This window comes from Pinus tabuliformis, chromosome J, assembly GCF_031772625.1.
Source record: "Pinus tabuliformis cultivar Carrire ecotype Pingquan chromosome J, CPIR1, whole genome shotgun sequence".
NCBI classification, from domain to species: domain Eukaryota; kingdom Viridiplantae; phylum Streptophyta; class Pinopsida; order Pinales; family Pinaceae; genus Pinus; species Pinus tabuliformis.
Window position 1 is genome coordinate 1326849146 of NC_142295.1, and position 27315 is coordinate 1326876460.

Below are 27315 nucleotides of genomic sequence, written 5' to 3' on the forward strand. Positions count from 1 at the left end.
CATAAACTTTCTACTACTCCTATTTTGAGGGGACCTAACTGGGCCATGCCCTTTCATATCTCCTCCGATGCTTCAGATACAACAAGTGGTGTTGTTTTGGGTCAGGAAGAGAACCATCACCCTTGCGCTATTTATTTCATTAGTAAAAACATGAATCTTGCCGAACTTAACTATACTATGACTGAAAAGGAATTTTTAGCAGTCGTTTATGCTGTTAACAAATTGCGCCATTACATTATTGACTATCTTAATTTTGTCCACAACGACCACTCGGCCATTAAATATCTCATGAGATAACCTGTAACTAATGCCCGAGTCACTCGGTGGTTATTATTGTTATTGCAGGAATTTGATATTTCAATTGTAGATAGACCTGGTCGAGAAAATGTTGTTGCTGATTTTCTTTCACGTTTACATACTAATGATGATGATTCCCCTGTACATGATTCTTTCCCTGAAACATATTTATTCATAGTTTCTGCTCACTCACCATGGTATGCAGATATTGCTAATTACTTAGTTGTATGGAAAGTACCATCACATTTGTCTCACCGAGAGGAGAAAAATCATTCAACAAAGTGCACGATACAGTTGGATCGGTGGGTATCTTTTCTATACAGGATTGGATCATGAAATCCGTAGATGTGTAAGGGATGATGAAGTCTATGATCTACTTAAAGCTTGTCATGATGGCCCTTGTGGAGGGAATTTTACCGATAAATGCATAGCACATAAGATCCTCAGAATGGGCTATTACTGGCCTACTTTGTTCCAAGATGCTAAGAAATACGTGAAGGCCTGTGATAGTTGTCAATGCATGGGACAGCCAAATCATCACGATGAGATGCCACTTAATCATCAAGTAGTACTTGAGCCTTTTGAATGATGGGCCTTAGACTTTGTTGGTCCCATTAACCCTCCATCCAACTAAAGAGTTTATATATTAGTTTGCACAGATTACATGACTAAATGGGTGGAGGCCAAAGCACTCAACAACTAATAGTCAAACCTTGTCTTATATGTGTTGGTAGGTGTCTATCAAAACTTTGATGGCTCCTTCACCCAAATTTTAACAACATCTTTCGTGCCCAAATCGATGTTGGTGGCATAGAAGAGTGAATCCATGAGTGTTTCTAGCTTAGGAGAATGGTACATATGTCAGTAATATGCTACCAGAAAAGTAGCAAGACTTCATTTGCTGGCACTGCTCAAAGTCATGGTCTTCACATCAATATGTGAGACAATCCAATAGATGACATATGTAGATGGGAAGGTTGGATATCTAAATGCAACCTTGTGTAGCCTTGATCTCTACTAATTTATGTATACCTTCCAATCCTCTAGATCTACTGTGAATTCCTTTGCTGAAAATGCTTCGTTCAATTTTTTCCATGTAATATCTGAGTCCTTTTCTACATGCAATTGAGTGTTTAAGTATACTGGCAAGTTTACTAGCGTTTTCTCAACTACCTCCATGGTAGTTCTTTTAGTGGTATATATTGAAGAAGCTCTCTTGGGTTCCATGGTAATAGTGACTACTCGAGAAAAGTGCTCAACAACTTTGGTACCTATGGGACAGAAAAGGCACTCATGGCAAGCAAACATTAGCTTTTGCAAATCTACCTTCATAGCAAGATCAAGCAGCAAACCGGTGAATTAGTGAGAAATATTGTGAATTTTTTCTGAGCAAGTGAGGGAGACTGGCTATGGGAACTTCACATTGTGCAGTCCTAGTAGCTAGGGTGTAGCCTGAGGCTTGATATTGCACAATGCATAGTCCAGCTTGGGTAGTGACTAGGAGAGTCTGCGCATTGCATAGTCTCAATGACGAAGGTGGCAGACTGAGATATGGAATTGCACATTGCACAATTGGGCCAACCTGTACTACACATTGCACAATCCCATAGGCCAAGCCTTAGCTTGAGTTTCTGAATTACGCAATGCCCAACTGGACAAGGTGAAAACTAGCTAAGAGAAAGTGTAAATCTTCCTGGTGGAAGTATGGGAAACAAGCAGATTTGAAAGATAATGAAATTTAAAACATATATTTGACTAAGTGTGAATGGGTCAATGTGAATTAAGTGTAGAAAATTAACAAAAGTAAGGACAAATAAATATGTGAGGAGAGTCGCCAAAATAATGATCGACGCGTGTGCAAAAATAAGAAAATTGATGCGACACTTACGAAAGGAAAATGACAAACTGAAACAACACTCCTACAAGCTAATAAAAGTTAAAATACCAACAATAATGAAGAGAAACAAGTGAAACAACAACCATAGAAGTGAAATGACAAAAGTGACAGAAAAAGCAACAAAATACGAGAAAAGCAAAACTCACCTGGAAACGTGACAACAACTCCACCAAAGGTTCCTTGATCTCCTCGAGAATGTTTGAGATCCAAGATTGAATGTAAAAATGATCTCTAGACACGTATATTAAATATATTTGGGCAGATTGAGGTTTATGACGCGCATGCCTAAAATCAAGGAAAAAACGACACTTAGCATAAATGAAAAAAAAAAAAACACTTGGTGGAAATTTCTAGAAATAGGGATTGTGCTACGTTTGGGAAACTAATGATGAATCCTTATTTTTTATGGATTGGTTTTCCATTTTTTTGCTTGCTTCCTTTTTTTTTTTCCTTTTAGGGAGACTTTCCGTGCACATTGCCAAGGAAGATTACACAACTCTAGGGAACAGGGCAACTTCTCGGCTTAGTGCATTTCCCAATTTTTGCTACAAGATCAAGTCAAAAGGATGTTTGTGACTCAGAAAGATCAGTTAAGTATGAAAACAAGAAAACACAAGCATATATATAAAATAATAAGTCCATAAATTTTACCATGGAGCGAGAATTTGAGGGGTGCCTTCCTTTCCTTAATGTCCTCATTTCAAGCTGGTGGATCTTTCTCCCATCAGGTGTATCAAAAAGAGACTCAGACTGAGTAGTATCTTCATGTGAGTTTCCATCATTTTCTTACTCAAAAGATAGGTGTTCTCAGCACGTTATCCACTCATGCTCTAAGGATTTCTGATGAAGACCACCTTTTCTAAAGAAAAGTCCCATCTCCTTAATGTATTTGTCCAGAATGGTTATAGTAGGTAGCAGGGTGTTAAATCTTTCCTCAAAATGAGTAAGGGTCCTAAGTTTGTGATAGACATAATTGATCGTTGTTCAGGAGTTCACCTCCCCTTCATCCAAGGGATGACAAACAAGATTGCAAGAATCCTGAAGAAGCATAATGTTCCCTTAACCTTTAGACCCCTCAACACCATTAGAAGTTCCCTAAAATCTATTAAAGACCATGTGAACCCTATGGATATGAAAGTTTTTTATATCATCCCATGTTCTTTTGAAACCCCAGACATTGGTGAAACGGGTTGATCTATTAACTAGAGGATTAAGGAACATGCTGCTGATATCAAGCATGGGAGGACCAAATCTTTAGCTTTGATGGAACATGCAGAGAAGACCAAGCATCATATATGCATGGAGGAGGCTAGGGTTATTGCAAAGATTTGTCATTTTCATCACCACAAGTTTAGGGAAGCCATTGAAATTGAGAGGTCTTCCAGTAATATTAATAGGGATGACGACTAGAAAATTAGTAGCTGTTGGATTCCCGCCCTCTCTTCTTAGTTTTTCTTCGTCATTGTCTGAGCTTTTTGTCCTATTTCTTGTTTGTTTTATGTTCTAATCTCCTTTTTTCATTCTTCCTTTTATTTATTTTTCATTAGGTAGAGAGGAATACCCTCTTTATGTATTTTATTTATAAATTTTATTAGGATTATTATTTATTTATTCATTATCAGTATTTATTTATAATTATAATTATAATTATTATTATAATTATTATTATTATTTATTTTTATTTTTATAGGAATTATTTTATTCCTACTTTATCCCCAAATTAAAAATTTGTTATAATCCTTGTTATTTTTTCCATGTCGGATCGAGTAATAATAATAATAATAAACAATAAGTAAATAAATAAAAGAATAAATAAGTGAATAAATAAATAAATATTATTAAGTAATAAAAATTATTTAAACAATTTAAAATATTTCCCTTTTCCTCCCCTAGTCAAATATAGCCATTTTCTTCTAGCAGTTACGATGGCCCATCTTCTTATTTAACCTTCTACCTAGATCTGTTTGTTCATCTTGTCCTGAAGATGAACTACACTGGTTGGTTCGAAACGCATCGACCGAAAATTTTCAATGTGATTTCTTCAGAAAATTTTCTTATATTAACAAGAATAAGCCTTAATCAAATCATGAATATTTGGAGATAATGAAAGGTAATCTCATGTCAACAGAAAGGAAGGCTCCAAAATCAAAGCATAGGAAAACAATTGGAGGGTGGTTGTAGCCACTACAACTCTTGGCGCGACATTGGTAGAACTGCGGCTCTCTGTATGGGTCTTGTCTCATGCACAATAGGTCTAACTCTTTATGAAGTATTGTTTAGTTCATTGATCACCATAACTTATTTACTTGCGTTAAAGATATAGTCACTACCATTCTCTTCATCGGCATCACACATAACCAAGCTAAGTCAAACTAAGTTGTTTTGATTTGGGATGAGGAGTATATAGATTCATACATCAAAAGAAACGTTAGAGTCTTAGTTTTCATCTTTGGAGCTTTTCCCTGCTAGCAAGCTTGGATAGTACCTCGACAAAGTTGTTTGCTTTACCTCTCTATGCATGAAGCCTTTCTCTTCTTTTGCCTTTATTTATTTTTTACATTTATTTTTTTCATTTTTTTCATAGAACTCTGCATAGGTACTTATTGATTTAATGAGGCAGAAGAAGGATCATGACTTATTGAGAGAAGAAGAGGTTGTCCCTTTACAGAATGATACTTTTATATACCTCTAACACACTTGTTAAGGTTTTACTCCTCTCCTTACTCTGCTCGACTTAGTTGACAAGGATTAACCAAAAATAAAATACCGATTAGAGTAGTTGGTACTAGTTATAGGTTCAAGTGTCATGATTCCACTATGGTTTTCTCCAAAAGGAACATATTTTCCATCAAATTATCATTGACTAAAAGAAAGAAAAATTCATGCAAAGAGAGGGAATAAACAGATAACCAAGTGTTGACGGTAGCATAAATTCCTCGTGGACTTCAGGAGGCTTGGTTTAGAAGCCAAACACGGTCTCATGCAGAAGCTATTCTACGACGGGAAACAAACGGAAAGACAGAAAACGAGAAAGGCTAAATTAAATCAAATAAAAACAAAAGAATGAAAGAAACAACTATGCCTACTAACATAGTTACTGATCAAATGGGAACTATTACCTCAAAACGAGTACTTGAACCCAAAAATCCAAAAAAAAACATGAAAAAACAACCGAAAAATAAAAATTGTTGATTCTGCATCACCATTTTTTTCAGAGTAAAATTTCAGTAATTTTTTTAAAAATAATTTTTAAAAACAATAAAAGAAATTTCATTTGGTGCAAAAAACACCTTGAAATCGAAAAGTGTTGAAGCTGGAATAACGTTTTTTTTCATAGTACATTTTCAACATTTTTTAATAATGATGTTAAAAATAAAATATCATGGCTTTGAAAAACTTTAAATTTCCAACGATTTTCAAGCATGACATTAACAATAAAATATCATGTCTTTGAAAAGCCTTAAAATTCCAATGATTTTTAAGCATAAAATTAAATTTAAAATATCACTACTTTGAAAAACCTTAAAATTCCAACAATTTTGAAGCATGGAGCTAAGAAAACATATTTATAACTATTTTTTCAACCATAAATTAAAGATAAAATACCACGACTTAGAAAAATATTAAAATCTTGACAGTTTTTCAACCATGGAATTAAAACCAAAGATTATGACTACAAAACAATTTTAAATTTTCAAAATATTTCAAGCATGACATTATGGAAAAAAGTTATGACTAAAAAAACTTTAAAAATGAACACCTGAATAAAAGAGTTATTATACCAAGAGTAATTTTTCTAAAATATTAAATGTATAGCGATTTTAAAATCATAGCCCAAGACAACTTGATACATTGCAATTTTTTGTTTTTTAATGAACTATCAATTTGACACACGGTGTAGGTGAGTTCAACCCATTGTAATGAAAAATTAAAGGCCAACCATGAAATTAATACATTGTGGGCAGACTTGATTCATTATAACGAAAAATTTACAATCAATTATCAAATTGCACATAATGGGATCGGGTTGCTAGTCAAGCATCGACACCTGCCCTATACAATATATATATATATATATATATATATATATATATATATATATATATATATATATATATAATTGCACATAATGGGATCGGGTTGCTAGTCAAGCATCGACACCTGCCCTATACAATATATATATATATATATATATATATATATCAACAAAAATTCAAATATTAAAAAAAAAAAAAAAAAGACAAAAAAATCAAATATAAAAAATATATAGTAATGACATAAAAAAAACTATAAATGTAAAAAAAATTAACCATACCATGTAAAATTATAAAAGAAAAAAAACAATAAAATAAAATAAAAACCAAATTAAAAAATTAAAAAATAAGAAAAAAAATTACAAAAATAAAATACAACATTTCAAAAAAAAAAAAAAAAAAAATCCCCCGGCGACCCCGAGGCCCAACTGGCTAGTGGTGGCAAGGGGATGATTCATGACAAAAAAAATCATAAAATATATAAAAGAAATTAAAAAAACAAAAAAACCATAAAAATGAAAAAAAAAAAAAAAAAAAAAAAAAAAAAAAAAAAAAAAAAAAAAACCAGAATTTACTTGTAAAAATGAAAATTTTAAATTAAAATATATATATATATATATATATATATATATATATATAAATCACAATATATATATATATATATATATATATATATATATATATATATATATATATATATATATATATATATATATATATATATATATATATAATTTAAAAAAAGACAAATAAACATTAAAATAAACCATATTTTTAATTATTAAAAAAAAAAAATCAAAACTTAAAAAAAATAAATTAAACTTATAATTAAAAAATATTAAATATAAAAAAAACTTAAAAAAAAACAATTAAAAAAAAACATTTAAAAAAATATTAAATAAAACCATATTAAAAAAAAACAATTAAAAAAATTATATTAAAAAAACATTAAAGAAAAACATATTAAAAAAACAATTAAAAAAATAAATAAAACAATAAAAAAATTGTATTAAAAAAACAATAAAACAAAAGTCGCTCCCCCTCCCTGAGCCCCCGTCTTCCCTCCCTCTCCTCTCCTCCCTTGCCCACCCCACCTCGCCCCTCGCCCTACTCACCCCACCTCGCCCTTCCCCCTGCTCTTCTACCCCCCCGGCCCTCTCCTCACCTCACCCCTCCCTTACAAAAATCAACAATGGAAAGATCCGAATCGTGATTGGATGGAGGAGTGAAAAGATCATGACAGCCATGATTAGAAAGTTCAAGATAAAAAAGGAGGCATCCTCATGATCTAACGAATCATAAAGAGGGGAAGGTTGAAAAAAAAGAAATTTCACCCTCTAATTCTTCACAATGATGAGATGATCGATTGGGGAGATTTAAAAGAGAAGATTTTCCTCTCCGCATTCGGATGAAAAATTGACATTCCACGAGTTCTAAAAATGATCAGAAGTAATAATATCATCAGAAACTGAATTTTTGCAAGATTCAATAGGAGTGACAGAATCGCAAAAAATGTCAGGATAATGGGGGAGAGGTGTGAAAGTATAAAAATAATCCTTCTTCGTAGATTCTTGTTCAGATGTGGCCTCCCACACATAGTCATCGTAAATGATATCACAAGTTTTTTGTGAAACACCAACTCCATCTTGAACTTGATCCTCATGAACATCCAAAGAAACATTGGAAACGGGTGAACACAACAACTCACAATCCAGAGGACCAAAGGAACCAAAGTATGGAGGACAAGGAGATAACACTTCATTGCAACCATTAAATTTGCAGCCCAAAATTGCGCTAGAAATTTGAGAATGTGGGGATGGAGAAAATGGTGGTAAATCAATAGATGAATTCTCAAGTTCTCCCACTTCAACCTATAGAACTAGAGTTGTTTGATTAGATGGGGATGAAGAGTTACTTTATACAACAATTTCGTTCATCGTAGATTTAGAAGCTTTAATACCAAGGTACATTGGGAGGCTTTCGAAAGATTCATATTCGTGTGGATTCATCGAAATGTGAACATGAAATTTGAATTTTTCTTTCATTAAAGGCCAATCAACATCGTATTTAGAAATTTGAAAAAAAAAATGAATGGAACGATCGTGAAAATCATTAAGAGATTCATCAAGTGATTTTTGTAATTGCATAATTTTCTTGAACACAAATTTATAATCATACCTACCAAAGGCACAGTAAATTTTTGTGGCGAGATGTTCAAAAGAGTGTATGGAAGTGACATAAAATGTATAACACCATTCCCTTACGTGCCCTTCAAACGTAAGAATGAAGAACCTACAAGCAACCTCCTCGTAATAAATATTGTGCTTCATGTAGAATTCAAGAAAACAAGTAGTGTGCTCAAAGAAGGTTGTTTCACCCTCGCCACTGGAACTTTTAGTTTTGAGGTTTTAGAAAAACATGTTGGGGCTAAGATATGGGAGGAATCCATTAATAAGTGCAGAAAGTTAAAACAAACTTCATGGGCTCAGCTTATCATTTGGCACTCCTTCTAGTGCCAGAAATGTTGGTAGTGTTGAACCTGCCAACATTAAGGGGATCTCCCCTGTATAAAGTCCCAATTATACCTCACACCATTTGGTGTAGGAGTCCCATCCGGTACTACGACTTGGTTACTGATGCAGTGGGTGATAATGATATGCCTTGAATGTAATTATGCATAGAGTGATGCATAGTGACTTTGGTGAGAACAAATGTGTGACCTTGCAGAGAGTCAAGTGCGATGCATGAAGGTTATGCTACGTGGAAGGGAAAATAAGCGAGCCCCTTAAAAGCATGTAATAATACGTGACTTAAAAGGAACACACGAGCATAATGACATCACAATATAATATGTGAAACAGTTCACAATTTAACTATGATGAATTAATAAAAAACATGCATTCAACATGATTCATACCAATGCAAACAAAATAGTTCATAAGCATAAGCGTAAGTTAAATAACATACATTGCAAACATAAAAAGAATAGTCCTACTACATTTACAACATATGCATGAAAACATGTCGGCTTTAAGATTTTATTAAGTGAAATTTCCAATCATACATACACCACTGACAGGCCACTAGCCCTAATAGTGGAACTTGAAGTCACCATCACCTGGTCCTCCAAATAAAAATACTTCCTCTACGCTACAGAGAAGCCAAGGCTCTCACAAAACTCCCATGCTCCGGACTCTAATCATAGCCAAAATATTGGCTCCCAAAAGCCCTTTACATTAGTTATGAGGCTCTATTTATAACAAGAGGGGGTGATTCTTCAACTCCCCTTCATGACTTTTGGACTACCCTCATGACTCTTCAACTTCTTTACAAAGTAACTCATTACATTACATCATGACTCTTCACAATCCAATATTGACACTTGAAATTCCACTTACAACTTAATTACAAATAATATTACACTCGTACCCATATAAGATAAAATAGGGTAGAGCCAACTAGACAACCTAAGAAGACAAAACAATATCATGCTTGATTTTGGGAGAACTCAAGCTCAACAAATTCCACTTGATGTTTTTCAGTCACGTAGCGGTGCCAAGCTTGATACTGTGTGATGACATCCCTAAATTGTGTGATGGTGTCTAGATGGAAGCGGACTCGAGCCTCCATGGAATCTAAGTTTAATGTTTTGGAACCAATTTCAACTTCCTTATGAAGCATGATCAACATTGTTTGCACTTGGATAGGGCCACCAATGTAGTTGTGCATGTTCTGTCTATTCACCTCCAAGTCCTCCTTGGTGGCAATCTATCTCAGTTGCTCCAAGTATTCCTCTATCTCCTTTCTGACCTAGTTCTTGGGTTTGGATTCAGTGAGTGAGCCAACTGATGGGATCCTGTGGGTCTTCACCAAGAAATCCAGACTGTTGTATATCCATGCATACGAGGCTTGAATGTTACCAATGAATGAGGTGAGTTGTTTGTTGTTTTGGATCAACATCTGCACTCTTACTTTCTCTAGCTCTGACTGTGGCTTCATTTTCTTACCCAAGTTAAGCAGTTACCCTTTGTATCACATTGTCCATTCATGCACAACAATGATTGCAACTTGCACATTTCTAACAGTTATGACAAAGTATTTGAATTCCTGCTGCAAGCCATGCAGGCAGACAATTACCTTATGCACAACAACAAGTTCCTCATAGAGATCCCACATGGTCTCTCCAAGTGTCAATACTTCATTAAGTATCGCTGCCTTAATTTCCTCTAGGTGGACCTGTATGGAAGCTACTTTCTAACCTACTTCGCAGAGCTGCTCAACCTCTTTCCTGATAGCCTGCAAGTTCTTTGCCAATATTTTATTCTCGACCATCAGACACTGAGTGTTTGAATTTGTTGAACCTACGAAGGCCAAGTTTCCTAAGGCAATGGATTCAGGATCTCTCTTGATGTCGGCCATAATTACCCTTTCTCTCATAAAAGTAGGAGATGTGAGATCATCCGGAAAATGCTTCTTACAAGATTGTACAATCTTCTTCTGGAGTTCATCGTACAATAGATTGTATGTGTCCATAACTGGATCATCTTCAAGAGGAACATCTTACCCTTCCTCGCATGTAGTTGAATTTGTTGTTGGAGGTGGTGGAGAGTGAATAGTGACTTGTTGTGTGCTAGGCATCAAGTCGACATCTTGAGTATGCGGCTCTTGTTTTGCCTCTGTGTCATTGATATTTATCAATTGTTCAATTTGCAGAGCAAGCTCTTGATCCTGCATTTGTCCGCCATCCTCCTTTGCTGGTTTCTGGTTATGTTCTTTCTCTTCAACTTGTTTCCAGGCTATCTCTTATGCTATTGCACATTTCCTTTCTTCTTATTCCTGTTTTTTCTTCTCTTCTTGTTCTTGCTTCTTCTTTTCTTCCTCCAATCTCCTCCGCTCTTCCCTCTTCCTCCGTTCCGCTTTCTACATCCTTTGTTTCCTCTTTGCCTCTGCTGTTAAAGCCACTTTCATGAGAGTTGGATCTGCTTTCATCTTGCATCTTTGTTCTCTCCCTTGACTATAAGCAACCTTTCTCTTTCCCTTATATTGCACGGGTTTTCTACCTTCTTCTGGCACTACTTCCAGAGTAGCTTCCTTATGTGGAGTCACCTGTGAATTTCTTGCAAAACTGACTGGATCGTGGGTCTTGGAGGAATTATAGTAATTCTTCCATGGATCCTCCTCCTTCCAATGAAATGTCTCACTGAGCCACTGAAAGTGAATTCGTGCATAGTGGTTCTTGCAAATACCATGGGGATCATACGGATTAAATTCTTAAGTACTGAATGCAAACTTATCTATTTCCTTTCATTTGGTATCCATGAGTTTTAGGTTCTTTATCTCATACAATCCAATTTGCATAGGAAGAGTTGGACAAGGTGCTTTCTTCTTCCTGTGCAAAGCTGCTGACAACCTTGTGGCGAGATGTTATGACACTTTTAGCATGACAAGCTTGTTAGTGTCATACCTTGGAAAAAGATGGCTTCTTTTTGCCAAACACTCTAAGGAAGGTGCCATTCAGTGAGGCAAATCAATATGCGATCTCTAGTATGGTCTCCATTACCACAGGTGCGATGCAAGGTGGTTCTTCCTCAAAGATAATATTGTATAAAGGAATGAGGAAGGGTCAGTTAGCTTCTCCATAACTCCTCGATGGCTGCAATTTGAGAGAATCTTGTAATGGATTTGCACAATAGAGTTTCGAGGTGTCCAAGCCTAGTTCATGCCAGGGAATGTGTTATGTGCACAGATTTCATCCAATAAATATGAAGACATATTCAATCTTTCTTTCCTGCCCTTGGGAGGATTCAGGGTGTGACCTACTTGGATATTTAACTATCGAGCCAACAAGTCTAACCAGTTGAGCAACTTCCCTTCTTTCACAACCTGGTTCAGAAATATTTCCCACCTTTCCGGAAAGGTCTCTGTGATCTGCTGACCATAGATTCTACAAGCTAAGATTATTAGTCGTTGATAGGCTTTCCTGAGAGACATTGTCTTATATGTGTTGGTGGGTGTTTGTCGTAACTTTGATGGCTCCTTCACCCAACTCTTAACAACATCTTTTGTGCCCAAATTGTTATTGGTGGCTTAGAAAAGTGAATCCATGAGTGTTTCTCACTCAGGAAAATGGTACATACATCGGTAATTTGCTACTAGAAAAGTAGAAAGCCTTTGTTCATTGACACTGCTCAAAGTCATGGTCTTCACATAAATATGTGAGATAATCCAGTTGATGACATCTGCACATGGGAAGGATAGATATCTGCATGAAACCCTATGTAGCCATGATATCTGGACATTAATGTATACTTGTCGGTCCTCTAAATCTACTGCAAATTCCTCCATTGAAAAATATTCGTTCACTTTCTTCCATGTAAGATCTGAGTCCTTTTCTACATACAATTGAGTGTTTGAGTATACTGGCAAGTTTACTGGTGTTTTCTCAACTCCTTCCTTGATACTGATTTTAGTGGTATCTTTTGAAGAAACTCTCTTGGGTGCCATGGTAATAGTGACTCCTGGACAAAACTGCTCAACAAATGTGGTACTGGTGAGATAGAAAAGGAATTCATGGCAAGCAAACATTAGTTTTTGCAAATCTACCTTCACAACAAGATTAGGAAGCAAACCAGTGAACTAGTGAAAAACATTGTGCAATTTTTCTGAGTAAGTGAGGGAGCCTAGATATGGGAACTGCAAATTGCACAGTCCTAGTAGTTAGGGTGCAACCTAAGGCTTGAGACTGCGTAATGCGTAGTCTAGCCTTGGTAGTGACAAGGAGAGACTACACATTACAGAGTTTCAGTGGCCTAGGTGGAAGACTGAGCCCTGGAACTATGCAATGCACAGTTGGGCCAGCCTATACTACGCATTACGTAGTCCCAGAGGCCAAGCCTCAACTTGAGCTTCTAAATTGTCCAATGCCCAGTTGGGCAAGGTGAAAACTAGCCAAGAGAAAGTGCAAATCTTCCTAGTGGAAGTATAGGAAATAGGAAAATCTGAAAGATAATGAAAGTTCAAACATAGATCTCACTAAGCATGAATGGATCAATGTGAATTAAGTGCAAAACTCAACAAACGGAAGGAAAAACAAATATGTGTGGATATTCCATGAAATGACGATCGTTGGTGTGAAAAAATAAGAAAATCAATTCGACACTTATGAAAGGCAAACAACCAACTGAAACAACACTTCTAAAAGCTAATACAAGCTAAATGCCAACAAACATGAAGATAAACAAGTCAAACGACACTCATAGAAGAAAGAAAAAAACCGACATAAAAAGTGGCAAAAGATGACAAAAGTAAAACTCACTCAGAAAAGTGACAACAACTCCACTGAAGGTTCCTTGATCTCCTCAAGAATAATAGAGCTCCTATATTGAATGTACAAATGAGCTCTAGAGGAATCTATTAAATAGATTTGGGCAGATCGAGGTTTATGATGCACATGCCTAAAATCAAGGAAAAGTGACATTTGGCGGAAATTTCTAAAAATAGGTACTGTGCCACCTTTGGGAAACCAATGATGAATCCTTATTTTCTAGGGACTCCTGCTTCACTTTTTTTTCTTTTTTAGTTTTTTGTCGTTTTGGGAAATTTGCCATGCACACTGCCAAGGAAGATTGCGCAATTCTGGGGAACTGAGCAACTTCCTGACTCATTCCATTTCACATTTTCTGAGCTCAAGGAGAGGATTGTGCAGTTTCTGAGCTGAGGGGTTTGGTTGTATTCCATGACTACATAGTTCTTAAGGTCAAGATTGAGATGCCTGTCAGGATTGCGCAGTTTCTAGAGGCAAGCCCAAAATTGTTGTAAGATCAATTCAGAAGTATGCTTGTGACTCAAAAAGATCAGTTAAGTATGAAAACAAGAAAACACAGGCATAGATAACAAAATAACTCTTATTCAAATCATGAATACTAGAAGACATTCAAAGGTAAGCTCATGTCAATAGAAAGAAAGACGCCAAAACCAAAGCATAGGAAATTTTTTGGAGGGTGGTTGTAGCCGCTACAACACCTGCAAAGAAATCTATTTTTAGCTTCTGATCCAACTATCTCCTTGCACTTCCTTTCTTTTCTTTTGTTTTATTTCTCCAATCCAAGTGAATTCTAGAGTGCTCCAAGAATTCTCTAAGTGTGTAAGAGTATGAGAGAATGAGAGAATGAAAGGATAACTCAACTCAAAACTGTCAAAAAGCTAGCAACTGATTCTTTGATTCCTTTTTATCATTCATGTCTCATTTTTCTTCATTTTTCCTCTATTTTCTCTTGCATGCACATTTGTGTCTCTTCACCTTCCTTTTCTCCTTTTTTTCTTTATTTTCACAATTAAATGCCAATTATTGTCTCTTTTCCTTTGCCAATTCATTTTCCAATTTTGATAGAAAATAAATAACCAGAAGTGATGCGCACTAAGTGATTTCCCACCATTCAGCTTGGAATATGTGTCCCATGACCTTGGTCTTATTTTTTTACATGGAAAATCAACCAAGGGCTATTACAGATAGATACAAATTTCAAGGGTTGATATAGTGGGGGGGGGGGGGGGGGGGGGGGGGGAGAGAGGAGAGAGTGGGAAGAAGAGTGTAAACACCTCCTCCCAAATTTACCCACTTTTGCTAGTTTGCTTGGTGAACATGAGATGATGGTCACTATGATAAGGCTCAACCTCCTATATGAACTTAAGGAAATGGAGTCAATAACTTGAGACCTTACTGACTTGCCTCAGGTACTACAGGATCTCCACGAGCAACCCAACCCCTCCAGGTGTCCAACCCCTTAGATGACTCTCTTTTTAGTTGACCTAGAGTCTCAGTCGCTCCCATGAAACATGCATGCATGTGACCAAGACCCTCCAGTCGTTCCCACAACAAGGGTATGCCAGTGATTGGGGACATTTTCAGCTAGTTTTGAGACAATGACCCTAGATTCTATGTCACCTTTTTAGGGCCAGGACTCAGGACATTGCCTTGAATTCCATGAAACTTTTAGGAATGATAAATAACATGAAAACACAATTTATGAACCAAAACTTGAACTAGGACTTGACCTGACCTTCCCCAACCAAGGCTGACATTTTGTCAAACACTTGGTAAACATGCAACCTACAGGTCGTGAATGCAAGGCTAAACATAAGGAGCTAAAAACTTATCTGAGGTTTGATAAGAAGGATCACTGCTTTCTCACATTAGCTGTCATAACATCAATTACGTCTTACATTCATTATTCATTCAGTTACAAGTAAAAACATGGAAAGAGACATGACTAAGAACTGTTAAATAACCTTGTTTATAACCAACATTTAGCCACATAAATACAAATGAGAGAACAACCATTAAAGACACATAATAACAAGCACATTTACTCATCAAAATCAAGAGGAACTTAGCTCTTATTAAATATAGGCAAAATCCAACCAAGTTCGGGACTTCCACATACCACTTGACCATAGATTGTCTGAACTAAATCTTTCTTTAAGCCAATCGCTCCCGTGCCATATTCCAAGCATGAATGTGGGATCTCATGGGATAAACCAATCCATAAACAACCAAGGGAATCCAGAGGTTAAAGCACCTCCACCTTCACCATACTATGATCTCACCTAAACTAGTGCCGAGATCACAAAACCAAACCGAGCTTCGATGCCTCATAAATTCTTCTCCAATACCTTGAGGAATCTTCCTGTCTCCACCCTCAGGATTTATTGTGTATCAAACCATTATCAATCAAATGATTCCTGGGCCTTTGGGAATTTTCCCTAGACTACCTCACTCGAATCCAAAATCTTCTAGTAGTCCATAGCTCAAACCAAGAAAAGTCCCATCACACCATCATTTTCAAGAAATAGCAAGGCAAGGATAAAATTCATTGTCGAAACCCGAAAAAATCCATGCCAATGACAACAAAAGAACTTAATACCAACATGCATATACCATGGATGTCAAAACCAGCTAGGAAATCATACATGAAACCTGTTACTTGCAAGTATTCTTGTTGAAGCTACTTGATCGAAATTTTCCTTGCTTGATCCTAGCTTTCCTTTGCTTTCCTTGTCCTTCCTTTGCTTGCTTTCCTTCTCCTCCTTGGTGCTCTTCTCCTCTCTGAGAATAATTCCAAAATTCAACCAAAAAAAAGCTACCAACTGATGAATTGATGTCCTTTTATTATTGACACCTCTAATTTCTTCATTTTCCTTAATTTTCGTTCAATTTCCTCCTTAAGAAAATCATTTACTAATTGTCACAATTTATGATTTTGTGTTCAAGTCCACCTTGTCATTATTAATGGCATGTTAAATACACTTGAACAAGCCATGTAAAACATGCATATTTCGAGTAGGAAATCCATCCTATGGACACTCTAAGGGGAGCAACTGACATTGTTCAGTTGGAACAAAGGTTAGCCAATTGAAACTACAAAATCAATACCCTAGAAAAACACGTGAACAAGCTAATGACACAATATGTGTTGGGTGTGTGTTATATTCTTTCCATGACTAGCCCTAGGCAAAAGGTTGGGGGACGGTCAGTACAACCTTCATTGTGCTGAACGCAACGGGGGGGTGGTAGGTCCCCTACATGGGGTTTAAAGCAGTGCCCCAAGAAAAACAATTTAGACACTATATTAGGTGTGCGAACCTACCTATGGTTTTTTGCATGGATTTCGCACATGGTTTTGGGCATGATGGTTTTCTTCCCATGGTATTTTGTAGATACGGACAAGGGAACTATGGTTATGTTCTAATCCAGGGATAATGGATGCTTCAACATGTATATATATATATATATATATATATATATATATATATATATATATATATATATATATATATATATATGTATGTATGTATGTATGTATTGTAACATTGAAAGGAAAATAATGAAGAATCAATCTGGTAGTCCCAGTTTTGTGATCCAAGGGAAAATATCTACGTATATTTGTTTTATGTTTTATGCTCTCGCCATTGTTTATCATTTTATTTTTAAGAATTCAGTTGCAGGTAATTTCTTTATAGAGTTCAAACCTACATTTGGTATCAAAGTTGTTTTGGCTTCAAGGGCACACCTTTGCTGCTAAGGGGTTTTGCTTGGGCCTATGGTAGACCGTGTTCAGTCGGAGATTTGTGGGATTGATTCTTGCAGTGAAGGAGATGACGAGCGGTGGAAAGATAAAGATCAATAAATTTAATGGTCAGAGTTTTGAGTTGTGGAAACTCAAGATGGAGGATCTGTTGGTGGATAAAGATCATTGGATCATGGTAGATCTGGGTACTAAACCAACGACAATGTTCGATGAAGACTGGAAGAAGTTGGATGGGAAAGCAAAGAGAAAAATACGGTTATGTATCTCAAATTCAATATTGTTGAATGTATCAGGGGAAGCTTCGGCAAAGGCTTTGTGGGACAAGTTAGGGACTTTTTACCAATCTATATCTCCGGTGAATAAACTGTTCCTATAGAAAAAGTTGTATAACCTGAGGATAAAGGATGGAGAATTGGTGACAAAGCATGTGAACACTTTTAATACTGTGGTAAGCCAATTGTTATTTGTTGATATTTAAATATCAGATGAATATAAGTGCATCAATTTTTTGTGTTCTCTACCAAATTCGTCGGATAGTTTGGTTGCTACAATAAAATAACATTGTAAAGTCTAAACACTTAAATAAAAATTTAAAATAAATAAATTAAAAAATGTTACCGTTTTTTTAATATAATGTTTATCGATTTTCTCTTTAGAAAATTAATAATTATGAAATAGGATTGTAAAACATATTGAATAGTTTTATGAGAAAGAATTTTTCGGCATAAATCACATGATAACGTATTTGTCGATGCGTTTCTAACCAACAAGTGTGGTTCATCGTGATGAACCACACTCGTTGGTTCGAAACGCATCGACAAATACATTATCATGTGATTTATGCCGAAAAATTCTTTCTCATAAAATTGATATGGATCACAGAAGCCTCAATTCAACATATTGAATAGTGTCATGCATTTTCATCTGAATGTCAATATTGTCATTTTAATATAGTGTGTTAAAGTTAATGAATGACTTTATAAAAACCATTTTATCTTAATGGGTCAAATAAAGAGGAAAAAAGACAAAAGAGTTGAATAACACTTTTGTTTTTATTAGAATAATATTAGTTCGTTGTCCCATAACTTTTCTTTTTAATAAAATTAATTTGATTAACTTAATGGGTTAAATAAAGAGAAAAAAAACACCAGAGCTGAATAACACTTTTGTTTTTATTAAAATAATATTAGTTAATTTTCCCCTAACTTTTTTTTTTAAAATAAAATTAATTTGAACCATGGCATTTCCCTGTTCATTCTTTTGGGATTCCGATGGCTTCATATTCCATGGTTGGTCTACAATTAATCGGTGTATTATTTCTCTTATGGGCCATACTGACAGCTGCCGATCCAGAGGCTAATCGTCTGAACTCGAGATGTAGTTCGGTCAAGATCACCAACGTCACCCTTTTCAACGACAACTTGAATACGGTGCTTGAAGCCCCACTTGCCAATATTGTTTCTTCTAGTTTTCAACGGCAACTTGAATACAGTGCTTGAAGCCCTACTTGCTTTGCCTCTTCTAAGTACAAAATAGGTAGGTGTGCGTCGCCTCCTCACAGTGACAGGGAAACCATTCCACTTCATAGTCAATGAGAGAATATCCGCCCCTTACACTGGAATGCCTATCCCCATTGAGAGGATTACAACCATCAGTGGGCTTGCTAGCGCTGAATCTGCTAAATGTTTAGCAGCATCTGCCCTCGGCTGTTTTATATGGCGTTATGTTGAACCTTGGCAATACCCTTTTAATTTTTTGGGGATTCTGGGAGCTTCATATTCCATGGTTCGTTCACAGTTAATCAGCGTGTTAGTTCTCCTCTAGGTAGTACTGACAGCCGCCGATCCAGAGGCTAAACTTCTGAACTCGGGATGTAGTACGATCAAGAGTACCAACGTCACCCTTCTCAAGAACAACTTGAATGCGGTGCTTGAAGCTCTACGTGCCAAGATTGTTTCTTCTTGTTTTGCTACCGCGGAGCAAGCAATTGGCACAGTCCTAGTTGATGGACTGGCGCAGTGCAGAAAGGATAAAACCCCCTCCGATTGCCTCAAATGTATCACCATTGCAGAGAAGCAAATTCGCAACTGCTTCGCTGTATTCGACGGCAGAGTCATCTACGATGGCTGTTTCTTGCGATACGAGAGCAACAATTTCTATGCCCAAGCCATGTCTGAGATTGGTAGCACACTGCTCTGTGGTGCCACTAAGCGGCGACAGTAATCAATTTTTGGAAATGGCCCAAAATTTGATAAGCGATTTGATAACGGTGGCTCCGAAATCCACTAGCCTTTTTGGCTGCGCAGCGCCGAAATACGAGTGAAGGGCCATCAAATAGTAGCATCTATGCTCTTGCTTCGTGCGTGCGGTCTATTAATGAATCAGGGTGTAGTGGTGTAGTGAATGCCTGGGAAAAGCAGAGGGCAGTATCAGAAATTGTCTTCCTCAAACGGAGGGACGGGCTGTGGACTTTGGCTGCTATCTGCGATATGCCACTTATCCCTTTTTCCCGAGCAACACCACAATGGATCTCAATGCCCTCTTATCTTGGTTCTGAAAATTTCCAATCCCTTTAGTATCTTCCTTCTCGTCCAAACTTTTATATTTTCCCGTTTCAAGTATGGAAATTACAATAGGATGGGTAGGAAGTTTTGCCATTTTTTTTAATAGTGAATTAAGAGGATCTATTATTTTATGGATGATAGGTATATTCAAAATATTATTTTATGTACTCTTGCCTTTTCTTAAACAAATATATATATTTCTTGGGTTATGAATAAGAGTATTTTTTAAATGTTATTTAATTTATAGATTAAATGTTTTTTTCCCAACATATGTTTTTGGTTAATTTTAATTAATATTTGATCGATATTTTTAAAAACTTAAGTTTAAGTCGTTTAATTTACAGAATTTTAGTGTTCCAAGAGTTTTTGGGTTAAATTCATTTATGGATTCAAAATTGCAATTTAAAAACAAAAATTCACATTCTTTCTTGAAACTGTTTTGCTGAATGCCTGTGAAAAAATTTATTTAGTCTATTGATTAGACTAGGCCTTTAAAATATAAAATATATTAGGATCAAAATTTATTATGGTTTAAAATATTTAAATTAAAAAAATATTGATATTTTAACCAATTTAAAAATTAGTTATAGATATATATTTTAGAAAAGATTTTAATATTTTCTCTATTTAAAAAAGAAAATTAATAAAAATATTTAATTTACTTTAATTATATATATATATATTAAAACATGATTTTGATATATATTTACCTTCTAATATAATTAAATAATTGATAAATGTTAATACACATCTATTTATAGATTTGATTAATTTTCTTTTTAGTACAACAAAATTAAATATAATAATTAAAAAAATTTAAAAATCAAATAATAAACAAATAAATTCATTTTTTTTTATTTAAACAATTTTCTATATTTAAATGATTATTTTATTAATAAAAATTACATAGGAAATCATAGACTTCCCAAGTTAGCTTTAAATTCCAGCCAAAACCATCTAAGGCTCAAACTAGGGTGGTATAAAGACACGAGGACCTGAATAAATGTCACATCTTGCAATTCATCATAAATTTTTTTTTACATGACTTAGTTACTTACATAAATTCTTCCCTTTCAGACAATGTCAATATAAATTAATCCTGTTCATTTCAACTTGTAACGTTAACTAATCTGGTTATTACAGCTTCCCGCTCAGTGATAGCCTAGGTTTTTAGTTACATGATATTTGGTTTTTGCTATGATGTTGACACTCCGTAAACGGAGGACAGTCCTTTCCATTTTGGGTTAACTGATCGCCCCTCCAGCTCGGATTCCAGTTATTCCCTCGAGCTCAGCACTCCCTTGGAACGCTCGGCATTTACACAACCTGTCATATGGCTTTAAAGTGCACAGCTGTGATTGTCAGTGTTCTCAGGATCCTTCTTCGCATTTACGGTGGAGATTGCTTGTTGCTAATCCAACGGCTCTGGGTATCTTGGAGGGTTTTACTATTCCCCGAGTCTAGTTCCTGGGTTCATTTGGTTCCTCTCTCCTTCTCGCCTGGCTCTGCTCTCCTGCCAAGGTGGATGGCTTGCTCTGCGACCTTGATGCATGTTGTAGCTACATTGTTCTGGTTCTGGGTCAATGAATTCGCGTTCAAGCTCAGACTTTGTTTTGCTGAAGCTCAGGTAAGGTTTTGCAGTTAATCCCTTTCAAATAACCCAGAAGGTATGGTCAGGATTTTTATTTTTTTTTATGCTAAATCCTATACTGTTTCCATTCGTAGATTTGGATTAGGGTCGGGATTACACCTTCAAAGATTCTCTTCGAAGCACATAGGGCTCCAACTACTAATGGCTACTTGGGTAAGCTTGAATGGCTCCGTTCTGTCTTTTAGATTCAAGGGTCGGGTCCTTTATATCTGAAGATGATTTTCTCCTTGGTGTTATCTTGTGAGAAGTCTTGGTCGCATGGACCCTCTTGCGTTGAGCTGCGCTCAACGCTAGTTGATAAACTTGTTGTTTGTCTTTATTTTTTGAACAAGATGTAATACATTATGGACAGCTGAGGCCATAACCGCTTCTGGGTTGTATTGTTATGACTCGACCGGTGTTCGGCTGGAACAGGGTTATTGTAATGGTTTTAATTTCCTTAATATTTGCCTCGTGGCTTTATGATCAACATTTGTTATAAATGTCCATGGATATTTTCTGTTCAGCATGTACTTATGATTATTAGTTCTATAAATGCAAAGATCGATTTTCATTTCAATGCTCAGTTATCCCCTGTAGCTGGGGTATCCCTCATGTACTTCTTCGGATGAGTTATCTTTCTCATGGGTGTGGTTCTGTTGGTATTGTTTGCACTTTATAGTTGACCATATTCCTTACTTACTCGTTATCATAATTCAGGTTGTTTTGTCCATCGGGTATTAAGTTTTTCTTTCTTGGAATTTACGAATATGCTCATGGTGACAGGGTAGCCTCCAGACTCGAAACTTCTGTTGCTCTTTAGTCCCACAAGAACTGGGCTAGATGGACATGAATAAACTGTTCTCACTCTGGGCTAAAGATTACCGTTTTTATGGCGTGTAGGTATTTTTCTTCGCTACAGCCTTAGTTAATCTTTCTCGGTCGAGTTTTTCGTTGTGGTCCTGAGGTTGTTAATTGTAAATTCACTAATTCTTCTTACAGATGTTAAATCTTTCCTCCTCGATATTTACACTAATTTAATTCTTGTGCATGGATACATATTAAAAGTATTTACCGACTTCCTATGGGAATTTCTATTTCTTTAAAATTGAGAGTTACTTGCATTCTTTTACACAATTTCGTTTTCCTATATAAAATAGTCTTTCTTGCAAATGAGAATGCATGCATATAATTACACAGAATTTCATTTCTTGTATATAAATTCTCTTTCTTTTAAAATGAGAATGCATTTCCTAAATTAAATGAATAGTATTTCATGCAAGAAGTTGTTTCTGTGTAAATAACAAAAGGGTTCTGAAATTTCGTTTTCTTTAAATCTTTTGCTATATAGTCTTCCTATATTTGAGAATGGTCTGGCTACGGTGAACAGCTATTGTTTATTAGTGTATTCAAATGTTAATTCTTCAACTATATAGAAGGATTTCAGTGTTTTCCGTTCCTGTTATTCTTTTTAAAAAATAGACAGAAATAAAGAATATGTTCCATTCATTTTTCCGGTTAAACACATGACAGAGTAAAACAAGCAAATATTTGGTTTACTTACAGTAGCTATTAAATTATTGCAGCACAATCATTCCACTTAATTTACCACATTCATTTTACAGAATTTGCTTTGCAAGCGTTCCTCCACTTACTTGTGTTGCTGTGACTTACGAAGTTCTCCAGAAGCTGGGCTTACCACTATTTCTCCCACTTCCAATCTGCCACCCGACCTTGAGATTCGTCTTTCGGGACCAGAATCCCCCCCCCCCCTAGCTCTCTTCTAGGACCACTGTCCTCAGCAAGACACTTGCACCTAGTGCTTGGCTATCTGGTCATCACCAGACTTAATCAATTTTCTCTTTTCTTCTGCCTGTCCTTACAGCACAGATTTTCCCTCCCCTCTCTTCCTTTTCTCTAGAAGGCCTTCCAGTTAAGGGAGGTAGTTAGGGTTGCAATCACAACAACTATCTTTTCCCCAACTTCCTCCTTGAGAAGCTGTCAGCTCTTAAAAGAAAAACATTTCTTATCTTTTAATAAAAAAATATTATTAAATTTAAAACAGATAATAATATCATATTCAGTTTGTTTTTTACCATAGTAAAGTCAAATATTTACATTTTTCTCGGGGCATTACATCTCCCCCTCTTGAAATTGGACATCATCCTGATGTCTTTTAGCCTTGAACAGCCCTGGATAAGCTTTTTTCATGAGCTCTTCATCTTCCCAGGTGGCCTCATCTGGCCCAAAGTGCTGCCACTGCACTTTAACCTAGGTAATAGCTCATTTCCACATCATTACTTCTCTTCAGTCGAGGATGTTCAGCGACTCAACCAAGATTTCTCCTTTCATCTTGACCTGAAACATGCAACATCTTAAATCAGTTTTTTTTTTTTATACTCAGTTAGATTGATTTACCAGAGATATTTCTTCCCTGTATATCCTGCCAGCTGATTACATGCTTATGATCATAAACATATTTTTTAACAGGGAAACATGGAAGACATTGTGGACCCGTATATGACTCAGCAGAGTGAGCTAGTATGCTACCAGCCCATTTCTTTCTAAGACCTGAAAAAGTCCACAAAATCGGGGTGCCAACTTAGCCCACCCGCTCCATTGTAATGTGCTCTTTTTTGCTCAAATTCTCACATACACATGATCACCGACTTGATATTCCTTAAACTTCATTTTCTGGTCAGCAAAGTTCTTTTGCCTATCCTGAGCTGCCTTTAGATTGGACCGTACCTTCTTAACCATTTCCTCCATTTCCTTAAGCATTTCGGGACCTAACATCAATCTGTCTTCTGGTCCACCCCAGCTTGAGGGCGTGCGACACTTCTGCCCATACAATACTTCAAATGGGCTCATTTGCAATGATGTATGATAGCCATTATTGTACGCGAACTTGACCAAGTGCAGATAATCTTCCCACTTGGTTGGTTGCTGCATTACATATGCTCTTAACATGTCTTCCACCACCTGGTTCACTCGTTCTGTTTGTCCGTCAGTCTGAGGGTGATAAGCTGTACTGAAATTCAGCTGAGTTCCCAATTCTCCAAACAATGTTTTCCAAAAGACCGATGTAAATTTTACATCACGGTCTGAAATTATTGTTTTTGGTAACCCATGCAACCTAAATATATTCTGCATAAAAATATGGGCGATCTGCACAGCTCTGTAAGTAGATTGCACAGGTATAAAATGTGCTGATTTACTTAACTTGTCCACCACCACCATGATGGAGTCGTTATTTTTCTTTGACTTGGGAAAACCCGTTATGAAGTCCATAGAGATGGTTTCCCACTTCCATTCTGGAATGGGTAATGGTTGTAATAACCCCGCAGGGTGTTGGTGTTCTACTTTAATTTGTTGGCACTCCAGACAACGTGCCAAGTATTTAGCCACATCTTTCTTCATACCCAACCAACAATATTCTTTCTAGAGTGAAATGATCATTTTTTGATATCCCAGGTGTCCAACATAGTGAATTTTATGAAATTCATCCAAAATCAAGTTTTTAATGTTGTTTTGATTGGGCACATACAACCTTTTCTTATAATACAACATTCCAGCAGCATCCATAGCATAACCTTGCTGATTTTCCTTGTTGGTTGAGTGTTGAACTTGCTGTTTTATTTGCTGATATGCGGTATCTTGTTCTGCTACCTTTTTAATCATTTCTTCGAAGGTGCTTTTCCCTTTGCTACAAGAAATCTCATATAGACATTGTAATTTTCGACTTAAAGCATCCGCCACCCAGTTCTCTTTCCCTTTCAAATGCTTGATCTCGAAATCAAAACCACTTAAGAAATCCACCCACCATGCTTGCCTAGCATTTAAGGTGGGTTGGCTAAAATAATTGGTCAAACTGTGGTGGTCTGTCAACAAGAAAAAATTTCTTCCCATAAGATAATGTCGCCACATTTTTAAAGCATGAATGATGACTGCCAACTCTAGATCATAAGCGGAATATTTCTGCTCATGCTCTTTTAATTTTCTTGACTCGTAAGCAATTACCTTCCCTTCTTGCATTAACATGCCTCCTACCCCTTCCTTACTTGCGTTTGTGCACACCACATAATCTTTACTAGGATCGGCTATGCTTAGAATGGGTGTGGTGGTGAGCAGATGCTTAAGTTTCTCAAAACTTTTTTGGCATTCTGGGGTCCATCTAAAGGTTCTTCCCTTTTTCTGTAAGGAAGTGATAGGATAAGCTACTCTCGAAAATCCTTCTACAAACCATCTGTAATAACCTGCTAATCCCATGAAGGATCTGATGTCTGCCACATCCTTTGGTACCAGCCATTCCATTATGGTCCTTATCTTTTCGGGATCCACCGTGATCCCTTCTTTAGTGATTATATGTCCCAAATATTGTATTTGTTCCTTAAAGAAATCACACTTGCTAATCTTGGAGTATAATTAGTGTTCTTGGAGGGTTTGCAGTACCAATTTGAGGTGCTCCTTATGCTCCTCCATAGTTTGGGAATATATCAATATATCATCAATAAAAATTAGCACAAACTTATCCAAATACTGATGAAATATGTTGTTCATTAAACACATAAAGGTTGCGAGGGCATTGGTTAACCCAAAGGGTAACACCACAAACTCATAATGACCATATCGTGTTCTAAAAGTAGTTTTAGCTATGTCTTCTTCTTTAATCTTGATTTGGTGATACCCTGATCACAAATCAATCTTTGAGAATACCATTGCTCCTTTTACTTGATCAAAAAGTTCATCAATACAGGGTAGAGGATACTTATTTTTGATTGTCAATTTATTCAATTGACGATAATCCATACACATGCGAAGGGTCCCATCTTTCTTCTTAACGAACAACACTGGGGCTCCCCAGGGTGACACACTGGGGTGAATGTAGTTTTTGTCTAACAACTCCTATAATTGCATTTTTAACTCTATCAATTCTGGTGTGTTCATTCTATAGGGTGCTCGGGATACTGGGGCTGCCCCTGGCACCAATTCAATGGTAAAATATATGTATCTCTTGGGTGGCAGTCCGGGAATCTCTTTCAGAAACACATCAGCAAATTCTTGTATCACAGGAATGTTTTCCAATGTAGCTGTTTTATTTTTCGAGTTGGCATAACCCACTTGGATGGCATAAATCTGACATCCTTTCCTAATGCATTTTTCCAACTGAGAGGCGGTTATTGGCTGAATCTACACTGGCTTCTTAATTCCTTGCATCTCTTGCTTTGCTCCAAGCTCATCTTTGTAATAGTTAGTCTTTGTTTTACAGTTTATAATGGACCAGTGTTTTTCTAACTAGTCCAGACCAATTAGTACATCATACGAACCAAGGGAAGCACGTTTAAATCTACCATCATTGGCTGTCTTGCTATCTTTAAAGGGCAGTTATTGACCTTAGCAAGCACTCATCTCTTTGCCCCTGTTGCCAGCTGTACTAGCCAAGGGTCTTTAAATTTAACAGGTTGCAATTTACAATGCTCCACAACCTTAGGACTAATATAACTTAACGTAGCTCCAGGATCAATTAAAACAGTTACAGCAAGGTCTAAGATCTTACCTTCAAACTCCACCATGGTCGGCTGGTACTCTGCCTGACGATCTTCCAGGGTAGCATTAATCCTTGGTAAACTACGTCCTACATCGCCAACTGTAGATGCTTCATAGATCTGGGAAACCTGTTCGGTTCCCTTTCGTTGAGGACAGTTTTTAACGTAATGAGGCCCACCACAGCCCCAACATTGCACTAGAGGCCTTGTTGTCCCTTCATTGTCTATTTTTCCAGGTTGTTCGCTGATTCTGGACTCAT

At 36.3% G+C, this 27315-nt stretch overlaps 1 protein-coding gene across 1 annotated transcript in view; it reads left to right on the forward strand.

Annotated features, from left to right (window-relative positions):
* Positions 1-18935: 18935 nt before the first annotated feature.
* LOC149232181 (cold-responsive protein kinase 1-like) overlaps positions 18936-27315 on the forward strand; it is a 29563-nt gene continuing 21183 nt past the window's right edge. Inside the window, exons 1-3 of the mRNA XM_089381856.1 lie at positions 18936-19040; positions 19140-19534; positions 19716-19859. Coding sequence (XP_089237982.1) covers positions 18936-19040; positions 19140-19534; positions 19716-19859 — 644 coding nt within the window. The remainder of the gene's footprint in view (positions 19041-19139; positions 19535-19715; positions 19860-27315) is intronic.